Source organism: Gastrolobium bilobum, unplaced genomic scaffold, assembly GCF_033153095.1.
Source record: "Gastrolobium bilobum isolate Gb01-03AN ecotype WA unplaced genomic scaffold, APGP_CSIRO_Gbil_v1 utg7242, whole genome shotgun sequence".
NCBI lineage: Eukaryota > Viridiplantae > Streptophyta > Magnoliopsida > Fabales > Fabaceae > Gastrolobium > Gastrolobium bilobum.
In genome coordinates, this window is record NW_026898428.1 from 73,934 (window position 1) to 97,519 (window position 23,586).

The following is a 23,586-nucleotide window of genomic DNA, read 5'->3' on the forward strand; positions in this document are numbered from 1 at the left end:
AATTCCTTGAAAGCAATGCCAAATGCCAATAAAAAAAATTCATGAAAACTCACGATTCAAAAATTAATTTAATAATCATTATTTGAATTGCGATTTGATAAACATCATTTTAAATTCTTTGAAAGAGATAAATAACAATAAAAAAAGAGAGTCAATGAAACTATTTTCCACTTTACAAGAATCAAGAAGGGATCTTAATTCTCAACCGTTGCTTCTCCAAACCTCCGACGTTAACCTTATACGAAAAAAAGATCATGCGAAAGTTTGAAAAAGGGAGAAAAAAGCACTTCACAGTCACATGACTCAAGATAAGTGTCCCTAGTCGTGTCTTAGTTTTGAAATTAAAGATAAGCGTCCCTAGTTGCAGCAGAGTTTGAAACTCAAGATAAGTGTCCTACTTCTACTTGCATGTGGCACCTATGTATGTGTTTCCACGGATTCCATTATAGACAGAGAGAGTCACTGCCACTGGTCATCACTACCTCATCACTTCAGTCATCACACAGTGTCAGTGTCAGTGTCTTCTATCTCTTTATCGTAGAGAGTGAGAGAGTGAGAGCAATTCTGAGAAAACCCATCAATGGCTTTCTCCACCAGGCTTGACAACTTCATCCTTTCTGCATTTAAGCCCCAAAACTCCATTGTCTCACCTTCAATCCAACCTTCCTCGTACTTCCCATGTCATTCTTCATTCAAAGTTCAAAAGTTGCCTTTCGGAATCCGCTATAGTCCAATTATCAGGGCCACTTCGTCATCCTCATCTCCTCCCACAACCATTGCCGAACCTGAAGGCATTAAGGTTTTCTCTCTTCACACTTTCTTTGTTGTTTTGTTTCTTTTAGTGCTCTCTAGTTTTAACACCTTTTTTTTTTTTTTTTTTCATTTTGTTTTGTTTCGAAGATTAACTCGATTCCAACCAAACCCATAGAAGGACAAAAAACTGGTACCAGCGGGCTTCGAAAGAAGGTACCTGATTGTTCTGTTAGTTGATTTGTGGGGTTTGATTTACTTTTTTTTCTGTGTAAATAAAAAGCAATGAAATTTATAATAACTTTGTATAGAGTTTCATGTTTGATTTGGACCAAAGTGATAAATTAGCCCCTTCTTTGAAGTCCTTCTTCCCCCTTTGTCTCTCTCTCTCTCTCTCTCTCTCTCTCCCTAACACATGTTTTTTCCATTCACAAGACTCAAACTTGGGACCTTGCTTAAAGGGGACAAAGCTCTTTGCCACTCCGACTAGCACGCATTGGTATTTCCTTATAATTATATCCAAACTTGTTTTGTAGGTGAAAGTGTTTATGCAAGAGAATTACCTCGGAAATTGGATCCAGGTTTGTAGAATTCCGTGCAATATTTGATTACATGATTTATACATTTTGCTTTACATTTAAATGAAAATTGAGTGCATGTGTAGGCACTGTTTAATTCATTGCCTCCAGAGGATTATAAGAATGGTTTGTTGGTGTTGGGAGGTGATGGTCGATACTTCAACCGGGAAGCTGCGCAGGTTGTGCTTTTTGAATGTGTCTCTATAGCTATCAGATTTGAATCTCGTGTTAAGAAAATTACTTTGTTTCTGATTTGTGCTGCTGTTTTTGTGCATTGCAGATAATAATTAAAATTGCTGCTGGGAATGGTGTTGGACAAATTCTGGTTGGAAAGTAAGCATCTTAATCACTTGATTTTTCCAATTAATTTTCGTGTTACGAATGGGAGGAATTATTTAAATCAAGAGCTACTAGTGAATGGCATCATTAGGATAAGACATCTTTGTTGGACTAGTGCATGGGCTATGGTTTAATGCAAAATCACTTGTGGGGTGGTATTAGCACTATAGTCTTCTTAATAGAAATTGAGTGTAGTTTTTCTTTTCAAATGCAGGGAAGGTATATTGTCAACACCAGCTGTTTCTGCTGTCATAAGGAAGAGGAAGGCAAGCTTGTCAAACTCCTTTTTCTCCTACAGTATTTTAGCACATAGGGATAGCATGGCCTTTTCAGCTCACTTGCTCTTTTCTTCTCATTTCCTTAAACTTCTACAGGCAAATGGTGGATTTATTATGAGTGCAAGCCATAATCCTGGTGGCCCTGAGTATGATTGGGGTATTAAGGTAACTTTATAGTTTCTATTTCTCATCAATTAAATGGTCATAGATCAACTGTGCATTGACTAATGCTGATAGATGGTGCTTCTGAAGTTGCTACTGTTTAAACTTTCGTGAGGACATTGGTTGATACCTTGAAAATCCTTTGATTCATAGGTTACTTGGTTTTTTTTGTGAATATTACCCTAGGGGATTTGGTTATTTTCTATCCCATACAAATAATAAATAAAGCTTTGCCAAAACGTTTTTTCTGCAGAATGTATGTAGCCAATGTCTTATACTTTATGTTGTGTGCAAATCTGTCAGTGTTTCTGATAAATGCCTTTGATGTTGACTCCAGTTTAACTACAGTAGTGGACAACCTGCACCAGAATCCATTACCGACAAGATTTATGGAAACACCCAATCAGTAAGTGTCCCATTATTAAAGCATGCCTTATTATTCCTACACTAAATTCTGTTCTTTGAAATGTTTGATATTAATGTCCTGTGTTGTCTTGTTGGAGGATTGCTCCACCTCACACTCGCTAGTCGGGTTTTAACGAGGAGTGGTTTTTAGTAGTTTTTTTGTCTTGTTGGAGGATGAAAAATCTCATGTAATCTTGACCTTACCATAGAGTACCATTACTAACTTTCTTCTCATATAATCTATACGTTATTGTAGAATTAATTTCGTAGTGCGTTTTTACCATTTTCTTGGAACATTGCTAAATGAATAATGCTGCATATGCATCTAAAATCTTACCCCTTATCTTTGGACCATTAGTTTAACATAAAGCTTTTACTCCAGCTTGTACTTTTTTTCACGAGACTGAAGTGGGTCCTTCTTGCCAAAATCTAGTACAATGCAAAGCGACTGGTAATATAAAACTTTATGTGTTGTTGTATGATTTGCGAAACATGTATTTCCACATATCCCTAAGTCAGTTTCACTGTTTAGATGTCTAAAAATCACTTTACTTATTTTTAACATATCAATTCATGATGATTTATCTTTTACACCCTGTGGCATGAGCTTGGGAAAAAGAGTATGACAATGTTGTTGTACACTTTTTGCAAAATCTGTTATGTACTAAAAGTCTATTTTGTTTCTTTCTTTCTCTCTGTCTCTCTCGCTCTCTTTTTTTTTTTTTTTGCTCAATAGAAGTAGCAATTAAATTGGTTGACGCAGTGATATATGAAATCTATAAAATGATTACAGCATGATACTACACTTGAACATTAATGAGTGACATGTTGCAGATGATCGGTTCTATGAGTATCTCAATGTATAACATGCTCCTAATGGTTACACTTGAAAAAGGGTATTCTGATATATTTTAGAATTGTAAATAATCTGTACAAAGGGTTCTCTATTTATAGAGAATATTTGACCTACTTTTAACCTAATGAGCTTGGCCCAATACAACAATAAATGACTAAATAAAAACTAAATAATAACTAAATCTTTATTATTTACAACACTCCCCCTCAAGCTGAGAGATAGATATTTATCATTCCCAGCTTGCTAGTAAGTTCTTGAAATCTGTCTGAAGGAAGCCCCTTTGTTAATAGATCAGCTAATTGACGCCCAGTGGGAATGTATGGAGTGGTAATTAACCCGCTATCAAGTTTCTCTTTGATGAAATGGCGGTCGACCTCAATATGTTTAGTCCGATCATGTTGAACTGGATTATGAGCTATACAAATAGCGGACTTATTATCACATAGCAGCTTCATAGGTCCCTCACATTTTATTTTGAGATCATCAAGTACAATTTTCAGCCACAGTAACTCACAAATGCCTTGAGCCATAGCTCGAAATTCAGCTTCTGCACTTGATCTGGCAACTACATCTTGTTTCTTACTTCTCCATGTCACCAATTTACCGCAAAGAAACATGCAATAACCAATGGTAGAACGACGGTCAATCACGGATCCAGCATAATCAGCATCTGTGTAGACTTCTAAAGATAGATTGCCATCACGTCGGAATAACAATCCTTTACCAGGAGTACCTTTAAGATACTGAAGAATTCTCTCTACTGCCTGCATGTGTTTTTCCTTTGGATCGTGCATAAACTGATTGACAACACTAACAACATAAGCTAGGTCTGGTCTAGTATGGGCCAGATATATCAATTTCCCAACTAGCCGTTGATATTGTCCTTTATCAACTGGAGGACTCTCTTCTTCATAGCCCATCTTGTGATTCTGCTCAATAGGAGTATTAGAGGGTTTACACCCGAGCTTTCCTGCTTCTTTGAGAAGATCAAGAACATATTTCCTCTGGCTGATAAAAATTCCTTTGCTTGAATGAGCTACTTCTATCCCTAGGAAATATCTCAGTTTCCCAAGGTCTTTGACTTCGAACTCAGAGGCAAGCCGTGTCTGCAGAATCTGTCTCTCCACAAAATCATCACCTGTGATAATAATATCATCAACATATACAAGGAGCACAGTAAGTTTCCCATTTTGGGAGTGCTTGAAGAAAAGAGTGTGATCTCCTTGACTCTGTCTATATCCTAAGGTCATCATAACCTTAGTAAACCTTCCAAACCAAGCACGAGGTGACTGCTTCAATCCATACAAGGCCTTTTTTAATCGACAAACTTTATTTTCCCCCTTCACAGAATCAAAACCAGGCGGGATTTCCATGTAGACTTCTTCTTCTAACTCACCATTGAGGAAAGCATTTTTCACATCAAATTGATTTATATCCCAATTGTAATGGGCAGCAAGGGACAACAAGATTCTCACTGTATTCATCTTTGCAACTGGAGCAAAGGTTTCTTCATAATCAATGCCATAGGTTTGAGTGTAACCTTTGGCGACTAATCGAGCCTTGTATCTCTCAAGAGTGCCATCAGAATTATATTTTAGGGCATAAACCCATCTGCACCCTACTGCTTTCTTTCCGTTGGGTCTATCAATAACCTCCCATATTTTATTTTTCTCCAACGCATTCATCTCCTCTTGCATGGCTTGAGCCCAATTCCCATCTTTCAAAGCTTCATGTACTGATTTTGGGATTGAAGTAGAATCTAGTGCTGAAACAAAGCTTTTGTGCTGCACAGAAAGATTAGCAGAGGAAACAAAATGGGAGATAGGGTATTGAGTACAAGAGGGACAGGAAGAACAAGATTTCTTGGAACAAGATCTTTTTTCTTTTCTTAAAGCAATGGGTAAATCATCAGAAGCAGTAGTAATGGGTAAGTCATCAGAAGTATCATGATCAGAAATATGAGATTCAGGACTTACCAGTGGTTCAGACGATTGAGGTTGCTGTTGAGGCAATGTGGGCTGTTTCCTTCTTTGATATACCAATTCAGGTGTTACAATCTTCCGTATCTCTTGTGTACTTGATGTATCAGTCATAGGAGGATCAGTCACAGGAGGATCAGACATAGACACATTAGGAACAGGAACAAGAGGAAGAGACACTGACACAGGTGAAGGAGTAGACACTGAAGTTTCAAAGAAGGAAGGTGATGAGTCTTCTGGTGAATTATTCTCCCCCTGAAGATGAGGACCTTGGAAAAAGGACTCAGATTCCTGAAATGTAACATCCATAGAAACAAAAAATCTCCGACTTCCAGGGTGATAGCACTTGTAGCCCTTCTTATCAGGAGCATATCCAAGGAAGACACATTTAAGAGCCCTAGGATTCAACTTACTGCGATGCTGTTTATGAATATGAACAAAGACAACACACCCAAACACTCGAGGAGGAAGACTTTGCAAAGTTGGAACAGAAGGAAAAAAAGAAGTCATGGAGTGAATAGGACTTACATGATCGAGAACCCGAGTGGGTAGACGATTGATCAAGAACGCTGCAGTAAGAATGGCATCTCCCCAATAGCATTTGGGTACATGTGTTTGAAATAATAAGGCACGAGCAACTTCAAGAAGGTGACGATTTTTCCTTTCAGCAACCCCATTTTGTTGAGGGGTGTCTACACAAGTAAGTTCATGAATCATACCTTGATTTTGTATAAATTGGGAAAAAGAGTGATTGACATATTCAGTATCATTATCTGTCCTTAGTCTTTTGATTTTTTTACAAAATTGAGTCTCAATCATTTTATAAAATTGAAAGAACAGTTGTGGTACCTCAGACTTTTCATGCATTAAGTAAACCCAAGTTACACGAGTGCAATCATCAATAAAAGAAACAAACTATTTATTTCCAGAAGAATGAGGGACCTTAGAAGGACCCCAAACATCAGAATGAATAAGATCAAAAGGTTCAACACTTTTAGTAATACTAGAACGGAAAGACACACGATGATGCTTAGCAAACTCACAAACATCACAATGAAAAGACTCAACTGACTTAGACAAAAACAAAGACGGAAATAAAGACTTGAGTAAACTAAATGGAGGATGTCCCAAGCGCTTATGATGAAGCCAAATCAGAGAATCAACAGTTGACTGGCCATGTGACAGTAAGATGTGATCCTTAACATGAGTTGCAGGAGATTGTGAACCAGATAGTACAGCCCACCTTGCTCTTTAGCACCCCCAATCGTCTTCCCTGTGGCGAGATCCTGAAAAACACAGTGAGTAGGAAAGAAGGTTACAGTGCAATTTAAATCTTTTGTGATTTTATGAATAGAAAGAAGATTAGTAGAAAGTTTAGGGACATGAAGAACATCTTTGAGATGTAAGGAAGACTGTAATTTTATGTTACCAGAACCCGCAACTGATGTATGGGAGCCATCAGCTACGACTATCGTATGAGTGCCAATGGTAGGGTTATAAGAAACAAAGGGGTCAGCACAACAAGCCATATGATCAGTAGCACCAGAATCAACAACCCAAGAATGTTTAAAATCAATACATGAAGTAAGAAAAGAAGAAATTTTGGAGCTCATACCAGTCATAGCCAAATCACTAGTACCAGATGGCTTACTCAGAGAATCAAGTATGGTCCGAAGTCGTTCCAACTCATCTGGACGAAATGCAGGTTGGGTCTCATTAGGTGTAGGAGCTATATCAGAAGAAGTAAAATGCGCTTGACCACGCATCCTTGCCATATTTTCTAAGACAGTTTGTTTTCCATGGAGGCGATAGCATAGATCCTTGATATGACCTGTTCTTTTACAATAAGAACACCAGCGATCATCTTTCTTAGGTCTAGAAGATGCTCCATCAGAATATTTTGGAAAGGAACTCCTGTAAGTAGAACCATCCTTTTTTGTTGAAATCATAGCAGACCCATCAGTGGGTTTAGAAGCAGCACCATCTTTTGATGATAACATGACAGATTTATCAGGGTTCATCATAACACCCCGACGATTCTCCTCTCCCCGAACAGTATTGAAAACAGCAGAAAGGGATGGAAAAGTTTCTTTGCCAAGTATCTGAACCCGAATAGGATCATACTCGGAATTCAAACCAACAAGAAAATCAAAAATACGCTCATTTTCCACCTCCTTGGCTAAAGCAGTACCATCTGCAATACATTTCATCTTCAAACTCTGAAATTGATCAAGTTCAGTCCATAACTCCTTCAAGGTGCCATAGTACTTAGTCACGGATAAAGAATCTTGTTTTGTAGTGAATATTTTATTGCGCAATTCATAGCGCGCAGCCATATCGTGTTTCAAGGAATAAGTGGAGCGGACAGTTTCCCAAATCTCTATAGCAGAAGACAGGAACATACAATGACGACCCACTTCAGGAGTCATCGAATTCCACAACCAAGTCATGATAAGAGAATCCTCATTATCCCAAACAGCAAAATCGGGATCCGTGGCAGCAGGAGCAGGGCCATCAAGATGAGCAATCTTATTGCGACTCTTGATGGTAGTACGAATGAACTGAGACCACGACAAATAATTTGATCCGTCAAATCGATAACTCTGATGTAGGCTTGGAAGATCGTTGTGACCAAGAGGGGTCACCACAGATGGGGTAGAATTTTTTTCAGATAAGTTTAGAGTTGAATCACCGTCGGAAGCGGCCATACTGCAAAACAACTCAAGGAATAGTACCAAGAAGCCAAAAAAATCACGAAAAAATTACCAAATGACGTCCGATCAAAGAGGTGAGCACAGCTCCAGAACGAGCTTGGAGAGTCGATCAAGACTGCACCGGTCCGCAGCCAATAGCAACCGTCACGCGCTGTCACGCGCCGGTGAAGCTGGCGGCGCGTGGGATTCACGCGCAGGGAAAGGAGCGGCGCGTGGAGGCGCGTCTGACGTCCGATCGGGCTGGGCTTTTCAGGCGAAGGTCGTCCAAGGGTTGCGAACCTATCTGGGGCTGATCGGAGTTGAATGGCCGCCAGAAAGAAGATCAATCGCGATGAACAGTGTTCTTCGTTAGTGAAAAACGCTTTCTGTTTGGAGGTGACGTTGAACGGTTCAGTTTGGGTCTTGTTATTGAGGAATATGAGAAAAAAACAAAGAGAAACAGTGATCTCTCGGTCCAAGAGGTCCCCGGAAAATTTTTCCGGTGGCGGCTGATGGCAGCGAGAGATGGGAAACAAAAAAAAGGTTTCGTAGGCGCGGAAGCAGAGCCCTCAAGATCGAGAGCTCTGATACCAACTTGAAAAAGGGTATTCTGATATATATTAGAATTGTAAATAATCTGTACAAAGGGTTCTCTATTTATAGAGAATATTTGACCTACTTTTAACCTAATGGGCTTGGCCCAATACAACAATAAATGACTAAATAAAAACTAAATAATAACTAAATCATTATTATTTACAACAGTTAACCACTTGAATATTCTAGCAAACTATAACTTCTAATATGAAGCATTGCCATCATGATAATTGGATAAAAGAATTATTCATTTCAAAACTTCTTTCTAAAATTTATCTGGAATTCTGATAAAGTTACTGCTCGGAATTGGGTCTGGGAGTCAATGTTCATTTTATCTGTGTGTTAAAACTGAACCTGTACAACTAATACTCAACTTATGTACTTCTGTTTCAATAAATTCTTTTATCACGAGAAAAGTTTACTTACACGATGATAGTGTAAAGAATCAATTCAACCAAAAAGCTTAAGCTGTTAGGTAAGGATACATTAATAGTTTTATACTTCTTTAACACACTTCCTCACCTGAGAGCCCACTGAGCTTGAAGGGTGGACAATGCACAAGCCCACCTACCTGTATTAAGAAACTCCACAAGACTTATTTAATTATTAATTAAATGGGGGTGGTGAGGATCGAACTCGTGACACCGAGGCTTTGATACTATGTAAAGAACCAATTCAATCTAAAAGCTTAAGATGTTAGGTGAGACTACGTTAATGATTTTATACTTCTCTATCAGATAGAAAAGTTAGGAATCCACTAATGCAATAAAGTCGATCCTCTAAGGTTTTGAGCAACGACGTAGTATCAGATCCCAGTGAAAAAGGAAGAACTAAAACAAGCAGTTTTATTCATACAATTTTGAACTGATCATCTGATTAGGTTAGATAGGTTATAAGACTTACTAATTTTCTTTTGCATATGTTCTGGTCTTGCAGACTTGTAAAATATGATTTATTCAATTCTTTTAAACAACAGCTTTGCCAGTAGGTTTGTCTTGCACTGGGTCATTTTTATGGGATCCCCCGATTAGGAAGTGATAATAAGTCATACAAGACTTGATATATATATATATATATATATATATATATATATATCCTTGTTTTCTCCATCAAATGTTACACTTGAGATTGAATAATGGAATAATGGTATATTGAATAATTGTGTGTTACAATGTACAAGAGCTCTTTATTTAAAGAGACTAAAAGACCTAATGGTTAAGCCCACAAGATGTGGGACTATTCTATTATATACACTGAACTATTCTAACAACTACTGTAACACTCCCCCTCAAGCTGGTGCGTACATATTGTAAGCACCCAGCTTGCCACAAATGTATTCAGCCCGAGGACCTCTAAGAGCTTTAGTGAAGACATCCGCGAGTTGATAATTGGAGATGACAAATGCCGTTTTGATTTCTCGTGACTGAATCTTTTCTCGAATGAAATGACAATCGATCTCTATATATTTTGTTCTCTCATGAAATATAGGATTAGATGATATATGTAGTACAGCTTGATTGTCACAAATGAGTGTCATTGGCTGTTTCTGTTCACAAAGATGGAGCTCCTGAATTAACTGCTTTAACCAGATTAGTTCAAAGGTAGCAACTCCCATTGCACGATACTCAGCCTTTGCACTAGAGCGGGCAACAACAGTTTGTTTCTTACTTTTCCAAGAAATCAGGTTTCCTCCAAAGAAGACACAATAGCCTGAAGTAGAGCGCCTATCCGAGGGTGATACTGCCCAATCGGCATCTGAATAACCATAAATTTTTGTATTTCCCTGATCTAAATATAATAAGCCTTTCCCTGGTGCTCCTTTGATGTACCGGAGGATCCTCATAGCAGCATCCCACTGAGAATCACAAGGAGGGTCAAGGAACTGACTAGCCACATTAACAGAAAAAGAAATGTCCGGCCTAGTCACAGTGAGATAATTAAGCTTACCAATCAACCTTCGATATCGTCCAGGATCAGATAATGGCTCTCCCTGTCCAGGTAGTAATTTGATAGTAGGATCCATGGGTGTATCAACCGGCTTACATCCCAACGTACCAGTCTCCTCTAGGATATCCAAGGAATATTTCCTTTGACAGATAGAAATTCCCTGTCTAGACTGTGCCACTTCAACCCCTAAGAAATAACGAAGCTTACCAAGATCCTTCGTTTGAAATTGACTGAACAAATACTGTTTTAACTGGTGAATCCCAGCTTGATCACTTCCAGTGAGAATAATTTCATCAACATAGACTAACAAATATATGCACTTGTCAGGAGATGTGAACCTATAAAACACAGAATGATCGACCTTACTGCAGATTAAGCCAAAAGCTTGAACGACAGAACTGAAACTGCTGATGCATGCCCGAGGAGACTGCTTGAGGCGATATAAGGACTTACGAAGTCTGCATACCTTCCTAGACTCCCCCTGAGCAACAAACCCAGGTGGTTGCTCCGTGTAAAACTCTTCTTGTAAATCACCATGAAGAAAAGCATTTTTAATGTCTAGTTGAAGGAGTGGCCAGTGACGAATAACAGCGAGGGCAAGAAACATGCGGACAAACGCCATCTTAGCAACAGGAGAGAACGTGTCACTATAGTCAAGACCAAAAATCTAAGTAAAACCCTTGGCGACTAAACGCGCCATGAGACGATCAACATGGCCATCAGGCCCAACCTTGACATTAAAGACCCACCGCCAACCAACAATAGACTTCCCCGGAGGAACATGAACAAGATCCCAAGTGCCATTGGAATGAAGAGCAGTCATCTCATCAAGCATCGCTCGGCGCCATCCTGGATGAGAAAGTGCTTCACCTGTGGTCTTAGGAATAGAAACAGAAGAAAGATTAGAAACAAAGGTGAAATGAGGAATAGAAAGACGGTCATAGCTTAAAAAGGTATAAAGAGGATAAGGGTTACGAGTAGTACGTTTACCTTTTCTTTGGGCAATGGGAAGAGCCTCTGGTGTAGGAGCTGGAGGGGAAGAGGTGACAGGAGAAGGCGATGAGTCACCTAGGGTCAAGTCCGTAGGAGGCACTTTTTGACGATGCTGATAGGTAAGAAAAGGACGATCCTTAGGGATGAAGGCACTTTTCTCTGGAAAAGAGTCACCTGTAGCTGGTAAAGACAAGTCAAGAAAGGGAACGGGAAGAACCTGATCAACCTGTGACAACTGAGATGGGTTAGAATGAAAGGGTTGTTGATCTAGAAAAATGACATCAGCGGAAACAATATAACGCTTAAGATCAGGAGAATGAAAAACGATAACCCTTTTGAAGACGAGCACAACCAAGAAAAATACACTTAATGGCTTTGGAGATCATGAACAAAACTGGTACAACCAAAAACATGTGGAGATAGAGGATAAAGAGGAGCATCTGGAAACAATAGGTTATAGGGAATGTCATTGTTAAACACAGAGGAAGACATGCGATTGATGAGAAAACAAGATACTAGTACAGCATCCGCCCAGAAGTGAAGAGGAACCTTCATGTGAATAAGAAGAGTACGTGCAATTTCAATGAGATGTCTGTTTTTACGTTCGGCCACCCGATTTTGTTGTGGGGTGTGAGGACAAATGGTCTGGTGTAAAGTACCTTGTGTAGCCAAGAAATTAGAAAAGTAAAAAAAAACATATTCCTTAGCATTATCACTACGTAAAATACAAATAGATACACCAAATTGAGTATGAACCTCAGCAGAGGACTTTTTATAAATGGAGAATAACTCAGAACGATTTTTCATTAGATAAACCCAGGTACAACGAGAATAATCATCAATAAAAGTAACAAAATACCGAAAACCTAAAACAGACAAAGTATGACTTAGACCCCAAATATCTGAATGAATAAGAGAGAAATGAGCATCAGCTTGTTTATTGACTCGACTGACAAAGGAGGAGCGTGTGTGCTTCCCTTGCTGACACAACAGACAATTTAAAGATTGAATACCAGATAAAAGAGGGACCATCTTTTGCAATTTTGAAAGACTTGGATGACCGCGGAAACTGTGGATAAGTTGTGGAGATTCTGTGAGAGAGCATGCCACTGTAGGACGAGGTACAACCAGATAATAAAGCCCCCATGACTCACGACCCTCTCCAATTGTCTTCCTTGTACTCGGATCCTGCACAGAAACAGAATGGTTAGAGAAAGTAATGGTGCAAGTGAGGGAGTAGACCAATTTACTAACATAAATTAAGTTATAAGGGATGCTAGGGATGTAAAAGACAGATGTCAAGGTCAAGCTAGAGGTCGGACGAACTTGTCCAATCCCACGAGCTGGGGCTTTAGTTTCATCAGCAAGGGTGAAAGAAGGTAAATGATCAGAATAAGTAAGAGACATAAATAGTTCTTTATTACCACAGAGATGATCGGTAGCACCTGAGTCAAATATCCCAGGGCCAAGTGATGTAGAATGAGAAACACAAGCAATAAGATTACTAGTATCTGGAGCAGAAGACCGAGACTGAGGAGAAGTCTTCCTGAGAAAAGTATGAAGTGCTGCATAGTCTGCAGGAGAGAGAGAGACTAAACCAGATGAAGGAGTATCTGACTTAACTATATTTGCAGCATAAGAAGGTCGCAGGTGAGGATACTTCGTGTAACAACACTCCTCATAATGACCAAATTGTTGACAATAACTACAACGAGGTCTTCGACTACATCCACTGTTCCCACGAGAGCCAGTATGGGAAACAAGAGCAATGGAATAAACAACAGAAGATGAATCAGGAGCAGGGGATGATTCTGCCATTACGAACGCAATAAAAACTTGCAGAACAAAGCAAATCGGATCAATCGGATAGCCGAACAAGAAGGAACACATGTTTCTGGCGATGAACAGTAACTCCGGCAATTTGGACAGTGTCTGCGGCGACGTGAACAATGACTGTACGGACGTGAACAGTACCGTACGGGGGCACGATGAATAGTGATTGTACGGACGCGGTGATCCGAGATCGTATGGGACGCGATGAATAGTAAACGTACGGACGAGATGAACAGTACTGCACGAATAGTTGCAGAAACAAGCCGGAGGGACGCATGGCGTAGAGGAAGACTTGCCGGAAGAATGCACGGCAAAGTAGAAGAGAATACCTAAGCAGTGGGCTTAGGGTTTTAGCGGAAGCAAGGGTCCCCAAAACAACCAGCTCTGGTACCAACTTAAGATTGAATAATGGAATAATGGTATATTGAATAATTGTGTGTTACAATGTACAAAAGCTTTTTATTTAAAGAGACTAAAAGACCTAATGGGCTAAGCCCACAAGAACTATTCTATTATATACACTGAACTATTCTAATAACTACTCTAACAGTTACAATGCTGAGACTTGACTTCTTTGTTCATATGTGAAATTGCTCTAATAAGCCACTGAAATGGGCTATCTTTTCTCCTTTGGGAGTGAATATACAATTTAAACTAGGCTTGAAAAAAATATGATCTGGATGTTGATATTATCAGGAATACTATCTCCTAAAGGATTATGACCTCTTTTCTTACCCATGATCAAGTTCATATTATATATTGGGTTTAAATGTTTTGCATTGACACAGATATCTGAGATAAAGATAGCTGACATTCCTGATGTTGACTTATCAAATGTTGGGGTTACAAAGTATGGAAGCTTCAGTGTGGAAGTAATAGACCCAGTTTCTGACTATCTGGAGCTATTGGAGGTGAAAATCATCTGTTTGCATCATTATAATCTGATAGAACAATTCATGTGAACTGGATCTCAGTGTTTTGTTTTCTATTTTATTTTATTTATTGTTATCTTTTGTGCAGACAGTATTTGATTTTCAACTAATCAAAGGTCTTCTTTCACTGCCGGATTTTAGGTACAATGTATTTTGTTCTCTGAATATTGCAAATTTTGATTTTATGGGATCGCATGTTGCTTTGGATCTTGTTCCCTTTTTAGTGTCCTTTTTTGTTCTGGTCTCTTGGTTTTCATTTATTTTGCTTAGCAGGTGTTGGTCTTAGAGGGCAAAGTCACTACAGAAATTTTAGTTTTTTCCATATTGTTTACTTAGTACTACAGCCACACTCTTGTACTATATAATCTTTTTACAGTGACAGTCACATTCTCCAAAATGGTTCTCTCTAATATCCTGCTCTCTCAACAATGACAATTTGAGATCCCCCATTTGACAATATCTAATTTTCTGTGCTACTTCTACGTGACCCTAAAAGAATCCTCGAGTGGCTAGCATTAGAATTAAGAAATATAGAGATATTGTCTTTAAATATGAACTCGTTAAAAGAATATATATGCTTTTTTCCCCCTTCTCTATATATTTCATAGAGAAATGCTAGCAAGTAGTATCACTATCTTTTCAACACTCTTTGTAGTTGGGTGAAATCCTATACTGGGCCAGCATGAAATTTCACTCAATAGTGCAAAAGTATTGAAAAGAGTGTGTTATTAGCATTCTTGGTATTTCATATTCCATTTTTTTAAATTAGTTTTGGCCTTTTTTGTCCTTACAGTGCATATGGCTTGATACATATATAATTTATTATTTTTCTGAACAGAGTGGGCTTATCGACTCGTGGGCATAGCTGGTTATCGTGTTTACAGTCTGAAAATTTCGTAGTCTTGATATTTATTGTATTTCTTTTTGTTATTTTTTATATTAGGTTCGTATTTGATGCCATGCATGCAGTTACTGGTGCTTATGCAAAACCCATCTTCGTTGATAAACTTGGAGCTAGTCTGGTATGGTCCTCCCTTTTAAACTCTCTTAGGGAGTGAATAAAAATTTATATGAAGTTGTTGATTTTAGATGTTAAGTATGCAATGTAGGATTCACTTTCAAATGGAATTCCTTTGGAAGATTTTGGACATGGTCATCCTGATCCAAATCTAACGTGAGTTTAGTGCTTTATTTGTTAACATTTTGTTTTCATCCATGAGAAAAATAATTTTGATGGTGATGTTTATTTGAACAGATATGCGAAGGATCTTGTCAACATTATGTATGCTGAAAATGGACCTGATTTTGGAGCTGCCAGTGATGGTATGTGAGATCAAAGCAGCAGCCAGTCCTTTGGTTTAAGATTTTAGTTACATGTTTTTATTATATAATTATATCCCTTGAGCTGATGCTTAGTTTGCTAACACAGTTTCACATGCATCTGTATATTTTTAGTTTATTACTGTACTTGAATTTTATGATTAACATCACACAGGAAATAATTTAATCTCTTAATATGATAAAAAAAATTAATTTAAATTATTTGTTTACAGATGTTCCAGTCAAATATATCTTGCCTGTTGCACTGGTTTATTAATGGTCACTACTTGTAGATGTTGCCTTAGTTGCTTCAATTCACTTTGGCATTTTTTTGCTGTGCTTTGTTATTCATGAAATTCAAAGTTGATGCCATCCCTTTACCCTTTCCTAACGTAGTTATTCAATTATTTCATTCCATGTCCAGTTCTTATCCGTATAAAGATGCTCTGTGCTTTGTATTTTTACTCTGTCTTCGATTCATGTCCACATTCTGCTTCTGTCTTTGGTTCATGATAGTTTTTATAATTTTGTTAAATAGTCTTCTCAATTGGTATTTGTATCAACTTGGTACGGGCAATACGATAAAGGATACTGGAATGCTTCGGGTTTAATAGGTTTTCTTTAGGGGGCATTTGGTACAAGAGAAATTTTTTTTTATCTGAGAATCATGATTTTCAGGAAAATGATGAGAAAATGAGTTTTCTGGAAATGTTAACAAAAAGTTGTTTGGTAGACTAACATATTCCCGGAAATATTGAGTTAATTTTGTTGATACTGTGTTTAGTTGTATTAAATTTTCCCTTGTCATAAAAATCTTAAAATACCACTTTCTGGATGGTATTCCTGGATGGTTTTTTCAAAAACATTTACGCACAAAAGAAAATCCCGGGAAAATCAGATTCCCGGGAAAATTTTAAAAATCCTGTACCAAACGATGCATTCTTATTTACCCAATCAAGGAATCTCGGGAAGACAAAAAAAATCCTGCTACCAAAGTGTTTTCTTGGGTGGATTTTGAGTGTCACATTGGTGGCCTGATTGGGTGTTGTGAACAGTGCCTGCAAATTTGTAATTTCAGGTTCAATGGCTTTTCAGGAAATCTTATAAGTTGGTGAGGGTTTTGAAAAAGTATGCTTAATTCTGTCTGCCAAAGAAATTAAATCTCATTAGGGTTGAAAACCAAATAAAGCAGAGTAGAGATTGAGAAGAAAAATATAAAAGTTTACCTAGGCTTCACACCTAGTGCCCCTTGCATGACCAGCAAGGGTTTGATTGCATAACATAGCCTAGAAGATAACAATTTGCTGCGTAATTTATCTAAAACTAGTAGCAGTGCATTCTAACTGGATCATCTCTCGGATGACATAATCCACCTTTATATGTTTGATCCTCTCGTGGTCAAATGAATGAACAAATGATTGAAAGGGGATTGTCAAATGATTGAACAAAAGCATTTATTAGAATTACACTTAATCAGTTTAGTGATACTAGATTACTCAATGATTATAGATTGTAGTTTGGGAAAGTCCGATCCTCTCTTTGCAACCTTGCTTAAGTCCTCTCCACATTCCATGTGAAGTTTATATCTGATCAGCTTGCTTAACATATTATAGGAAAAACATTTGTTAAGGTTAGGTTCTCAATTATTCATGATAAAAAATCAAATGATACAAGTAACTTATTAGTACCCAATAAAATAAGAAATTGATCATAGCTTTAGCTAGGTCTTACGATTTGATGTTTATATGACCAAAAGAGTGCTCTAAAAAGAAACCAAAATAAATTGAAAAAAGTAATATAGCTATTTGACCTTCTAATATTTCTAAGAATTCAAAGCCATAAAAGATATTCAATTATATTTCTGACAGTCTGATATACTGATACCGAAATTTATGACCTAAATCTAGCTTTTGTTTTGGAAAAAGTAAGTGGAAGGAATGAAAATAAGCAATGTCTTGATGAATGTATCTTGTCTACATTCATTTAAATTTGTTTCTTCCAGTTTTTTTTTCTCTGGCTATTGTTTCCCAAACAAACAATTGAAATTGAACGTTTATGTTGTATTTGTAGACATGGTACAATCTATCTCTGTAATCTTGAAACTCTGCATCCGTATTACATGGTTACAGCACCATTTTTAAACATATTATTGCAGAAGATGTGGTTGATGTATGTTTGTCCAACAATGTTTTGTCTACCTTTTTGTGTGTTTATTTAATGATGTTTATGTATTTCAATCTTTGTTCAGGTGATGGTGATAGAAATATGATTTTAGGAAAAAGTTTCTTTGTAACTCCTTCAGACTCTGTAGCAGTTATTGCAGCCAATGCAAAAGAAGCGATTCCGTACTTCAAGAACAGTGTTAAGGTAGAAATTTTATGCACAAATTATTATTAGGCATCCATCATTGTAAAACAGGAGTGTCACTAGTCACTATTCTGTATTTTAATTGCAGGGTCTTGCTCGATCAATGCCCACAAGCGGTGCTCTGGATCGTGTTGCTGAAAAGTTGAACCTCCCTTTCTTTGAGGCATGTATAATTATTATTATTTCTTTTGCAGTTTTTATCTTCTTAAAATATTCTAGATGAAGTACGCTTCATATAATAGACATAGTTCTCAAATAACAAAAGATGGACCTTGGATTCAGGTCCCCACTGGTTGGAAATTTTTTGGGAATCTTATGGATGCTGGGAATTTGTCAATTTGCGGGGAAGAGAGTTTTGGAACAGGTTCTGACCACATTCGTGAGAAGGACGGCATCTGGTAAATATTCCCCATGTTTTCTTCATTTACAAATAATTTACTCAATTCTATTTTTTATGGCTGGCTACTTTGGTGTATCTTGAAGTTGTTATTAGAATTCTGAAATACAATGTTGACACTGGCGAACAGTAACATCTGTATATCCTCATATTATGGTTTAGGCCAAACTCAGTTAAAATTCCTTAAATGTGTATTATGTTTCATACCTCGATTAGGACAACCTTAGAATGGAAGATAAGGTAGCTAAACAATAATACACGATATATTTTTATTAAAGAAACAGCATCAGAAGCACTTAAGGAAATTTATCCAAGTTTTGTCCTATTGTTAATTGTCTGTCTTATGTAAGTGTCTTCCGAATTACAGGGCTGTCCTAGCTTGGCTTTCTATTATTGCACAACGCAACAAGGACAAGAAGCCAGGGGAGAAATTGATCTCTGTATCTGATGTTGTGAAGGAGCACTGGGCAACATACGGAAGAAATTTTTTTTCTAGATATGACTACGAGGTAGATATTATTGCTGCAATTGAAGTTTCATGTGTAATATATTCTTGGCACTTCAGTTTTTAGTTTTGGAATTTTTCAATACCATGAACTAGGTTAAGTGTGATGTTTCATTAAAATCTAAGTCCTTATATAATAGGAATGTGAATCGGAAGGTGCCAATAAGATGATAGCATACCTACGAGAGTGTGTGTCTAAGAGCAAGCCTGGTGATAAGTATGGTAAGTTGATACAAGCACTTTCTTTTAATCTTGATGATCCTCTCTTGAATATATTTGAAGTGTGGAAAGTATTCTTCTACAGGAAGTTATGTCCTTCAGTTTGCGGATGATTTTACGTACACTGATCCTGTAAGTTTTTTACGTTGTGTATATTTTTTATCATGTTCATTTTTTATTTTTGAATTCAAGGTCAAGCAATAATAATTCAAATTTTCCTTGCATTTGTAATTGGTTCTAATCTGATTTAAATTTGCAGGTAGATGGAAGTGTAGTATCAAAACAAGGTGTTCGGTTTGTTTTTACAGATGGTTCAAGGATTATATATCGTTTATCAGTACGTGGCATCCATCTATTTGTTTCTCCACCAAAGAAGTTGACTCCATCTTGGAAATTAATGTAAAATTAAACATAACGTGATTGTCATGTTTTCTTTCCCAGGGAACGGGTTCTGCAGGTGCAACTGTTAGAGTGTACATTGAACAGTTTGAACCAGATGTCTCTAAACATGATGTTGATGCCCAGATTGCCTTAAAACCATTAATAGGTTATTTTCATTTACCAAGACAAAGTATATTAGTATAAACTGATTTGTTTATTTTCTATGCTATTGATTGCTCTTATTATTGTGCAGATTTAGCATTATCCGTGTCAAAGCTCAAAGACTTCACAGGGAGGGAGAAGCCTACAGTCATCACATAATGTACAATTCCACAATCACTTATCAAGTTGTCATATATCAAGGTGTATAAGTTGAGTGCATACGCAGGTTGTTTGTTTGTCACGCCTATCCTTGTTAGAGCTCGAGTTCGATCCATTTGTCAGCTTCAGTTTTGGTTATTCAAGCATTTTGGAGCAACAGGCCCCTCTGTAAAATATTATGGTCTTTTATATTAATGAGCAAAAAATGAAGTATCACTATTGTGTAACAAAATAATAATAATAATAATTGTTACAATAATAACAATATAATCTTTCATAGTTTTGCCCAATTTCTAGATTCAGAAACTGGAGTTACATCTAAAGCAGAATTTCAATTTGAGTTATGTTCTAAACTTCTGTAATATAGTTGACGTATATACTCGATATTTTCTTTTTGTCAACAACTATTAAATGGGTTGTATTCTTGGTGATGAATTTACTATGTTCTCAGTCTAGCATGTGATTATGATAAACCGCTAAATTTCAACTAGTTCATCTCAGCAAATGAAAAAAAAAAAAAAAAAAAGATTGTATATTTCTGGACCACAGGTTTATGAATAAATCAGTATTTTAAAACTTGACTCGGTGAAGATATATATTGGTTTATTAGATTGTTGGTTTAATTGGTAGGTTACTAGTTTAACTGCTTTAATTAAATTTATATTAAATTATATAATAAGTATATTATAAAATATATTTTGACTAATAATTAAGGATAATGATAAGTGATAATACTATTCACTTTGATACGCTGGTCATACTATTTGGACTATTTTGAATTTTGTTCAGTTGTTTCGTCTTGGTATATCATTTGAAGACAATGAATGACAGCAACCTATCATCATCATCATCATGTAACTTGACTTTGGTGTAGGCTCATAGGGATTACAATGACCGCATATACTGTCATGGTTATGTCATTGAAAGACATGATGTGGTGTGGTGGCAATCGGTGCAAGATCGAGTTAACAATAGGTACTTGCCCACGTAACTAGCAATCCTTTTGATCATCTTTCATCTCATGATCTGGTCAGCTTTCCATATGCTTATGTGGGAATTGACCGAGTATTTGGTACAGGAGAAATATTTTTTTATTCGAGAAATAATTATTATTAAAATGTAGTAAAAATATATTTTTCTGGAATGTTATTAAAAAGCTATTTGTAGACCCTAATTTTTTCGAGATTATTTGGTTAAGTTTAATGAATTTACGTTTGATTGATTGTGAAATATTAATAGGAATATGACATTTTTTTACAAAAATAACCTCAGTTTCGTTTATTTTTTGGTAGAGCTTTTTGAACCACATAGCTCTGAACTCAAAAATTAAAGTTTCTTCACAGACTTCACAAAGGTAGGGTTAATTTAGTCCAGAATTTCTTATTAATTTATCACTTCCTTTGGAAACCAAAAATGCCAATAAATTTGTGGTATTGTTGAGCTGGTATCTGTACCCCCTTTACACTGCACAATGAAATCCAGAAAAAAAATATATCTAGAATAATTTTCAATTTTTGGCTACCAAACATAAGATTCTAATTTACCTAAACTCAATTTCCAGGCTTTTACAAAAAAATCCGAGTACCAAACACGACCTAAGCCCAAGAGATTTATCAGTTGTGTCATGAGCATCCTTCGGAAGCGAAAGTTATTACTTTAAAGTAACAAAAGAAAATATAAGAAAATCTTCTATGTACTCAGTCTACATTTACCTTTTAGACCTAACAGTTTAGATTAATTTGTACAATGAATCATACTTAAATAACGATAGTCACAATAATAATAATACACTCAGCATAAAACATATATGAAATGTTAGAGAGCGCATATTCATCTGGGAAACCACTTGTCTTGAAAACTTCTTTATGGAATTCAATCTTGTCATATTAGTTGGCTAATGTCAATTGAATTTAACTTAATTTGGTTGGAGTCAAAGTAATGTATAGATAGATATAGGGTAAGTCATCATAAGGTAGGGCACTTACGTATTGAATTTAATATGTTGGTGTCATGTGGGATTCATTATATTAAATCAATTAAATACAAATTCCTAATATTGGAACTGCCTACGTCTAAAAAAAATAAAATCGAAGAAGAAGTTAAAACGTATGGCGGCAACGAGATTGGCTTAAAATGCGTTGAACCTTTGGACTTGTAAGTTCAGGTGAGATTTGTGATATACCCTAATCTTGAAATGGGGACATTTTTTTTTTTCTTATACTTTTTACCCATCAAAATATAATAATAATAACAATAAGTTTGTAACTTGCATGATAATATATAAAGCAATCTGAATTTGAGTTTGGTAACTTGCACGATATTATGCATAGGGAAATTCTTCAGATAGATAAGGCCAGTGGTATTTTCTTGATGCAACAGGCAACGGGTATGGGGATGATTATCTGCTAAGGCCTGATAATAAGGACATGGAACGGGACAGGAATCATATGTTCTAGCTAGCTCTCTAACCTTTTTCTTTTCAAATTATTTGCATATACTAAAATATTTTTAATGTACATTATTTAGATTTTTAAAATATTTTTAGGATTATAGATGTTCGCTTTAATTTTCATTTCTTGCTGGGAGGTGTATTTATTTCATCCTCATTGATTTTCGAGAAAAAGAGAGAGAGAGAAGCGACGTTATAATATAATAAGATTTAAGAAGCATGAAATATTCATGATGAATAAATTAAGGGAAAAGTGTTTGTCCTTTTTTTTTTTTTTTTTGGTACATTGCCAGGAGGTATTTCCATTCAACTTTCTCCGGGCACCATGCCCTCGGGGTACGGCCCGTTTGGGTTAGCCCCTCATTGTAACAGTGGGTGCACTAAGCTTCGCAACCAGAGAAAAGACGAGACTAATCCGTCAACCGAAGATTTTTGGCTTATCCTCTGGCCCCCAAAGATTTTCCAAGAAACTGCTTGAGACAGGGTTTGAGCCCTACACCAAGCAATCCCTTGGGAGCTCAGCTGCCAATTATGTTATTTTACTCTCACAAAGAGGTGGGACCCATACATTTATTTTTTTTTTGTCTATTCTCTCTCTTCTTTTATCTATCTCTTTCTCTCATTTAAAATAACACAACTTTACATCTTTTAAAATAATACACACTTTCCCATAAAGTAATTACAGTAAAATTCGCCAATCCCGCAGCTCTAAAGGTTTGCTTTGCTGCATTAATCATATTTACATGTACAAATTATATTTCAAGTATTTATTTATTTTTGAATTTTTATTATATTATAAGGACAAAACTCAATTTTAATATTTGGCTCCTTCCCACCATATAAATTTTATCATGAAAAGAAAAAAGTTATACCTAATTAGTAGATATATACGTCATACGTGGCCTAAAAGAAAAATGTTGCAGTTAGACTTACATGAACATTTTAGGACTTTAGGTGATAACAGGTGAGGACGTATACAAAAAAGTTCAAAAAATGTGATTCCCGACAATACTTTCTGTCCCTTTTCCCTTACTTTGTTCCTTTAGGGGTTACTTAATAATTAATGGGTTTTATTTTTCTCATGTTGTAGGAGATAAGTATCTCCTACTATAGATACATAATATAATGGAGCCCACCATCCATTAAAAAAAGAAAAAAGAAAAAATGATGTCATAACTTTTTATGTGAGAGAAACATGAGATAATTATCTCATGTATCTCATGTAAAATGAGACAATTATTTCCCAAACTTAATACTAATAGAGACCCCTCAACTGAGTCTGACA

General features: G+C 36.5%; 1 protein-coding gene across 2 annotated transcripts; it reads left to right on the top strand.

The window, feature by feature from the left end:
• Window positions 1-294: 294 nt before the first annotated feature.
• Window positions 295-20,142, top strand: LOC133316252 (phosphoglucomutase, chloroplastic). 2 transcript variants are annotated; one of them, XM_061517980.1, is made up of 22 exons: window positions 295-799; window positions 901-966; window positions 1,287-1,331; window positions 1,415-1,507; window positions 1,609-1,661; window positions 1,882-1,933; window positions 2,042-2,110; window positions 2,445-2,513; window positions 14,199-14,321; window positions 14,431-14,483; window positions 15,286-15,364; window positions 15,452-15,516; window positions 15,598-15,665; window positions 17,911-18,029; window positions 18,118-18,192; window positions 18,312-18,427; window positions 18,794-18,935; window positions 19,072-19,157; window positions 19,240-19,282; window positions 19,410-19,487; window positions 19,592-19,697; window positions 19,785-20,142. In XM_061517980.1, the coding sequence occupies exons 1-22, from the start codon at window positions 581-583 to the stop codon at window positions 19,850-19,852; spliced, it is 1,887 nt and encodes a 628-aa protein (XP_061373964.1). In that variant the 5' UTR covers window positions 295-580; the 3' UTR covers window positions 19,853-20,142. The 2 variants fall into 2 exon arrangements, with proteins under 2 accessions (XP_061373964.1, XP_061373963.1); XM_061517979.1 differs by having other exon boundaries at window positions 297-799; window positions 19,072-19,153; window positions 19,236-19,282.
• Window positions 20,143-23,586: the final 3,444 nt, after the last annotated feature.

What these genes read in the sequence shown, in the direction of transcription:
- LOC133316252 (XM_061517980.1), top strand. Translation starts at nt 581, where the DNA reads ATGGCTTTCTCCACCAGGCTTGACAACTTCATCCTTTCTGCATTTAAG. An exon ending in ATAAACTTGGAGCTAGTCTG is followed by an intron (nt 15,365 to 15,451) that starts GTATGGTCCTCC and finishes TATGCAATGTAG; the next exon opens with GATTCACTTTCAAATGGAAT. An exon ending in ACTTCAAGAACAGTGTTAAG is followed by an intron (nt 18,030 to 18,117) that starts GTAGAAATTTTA and finishes TTTTAATTGCAG; the next exon opens with GGTCTTGCTCGATCAATGCC.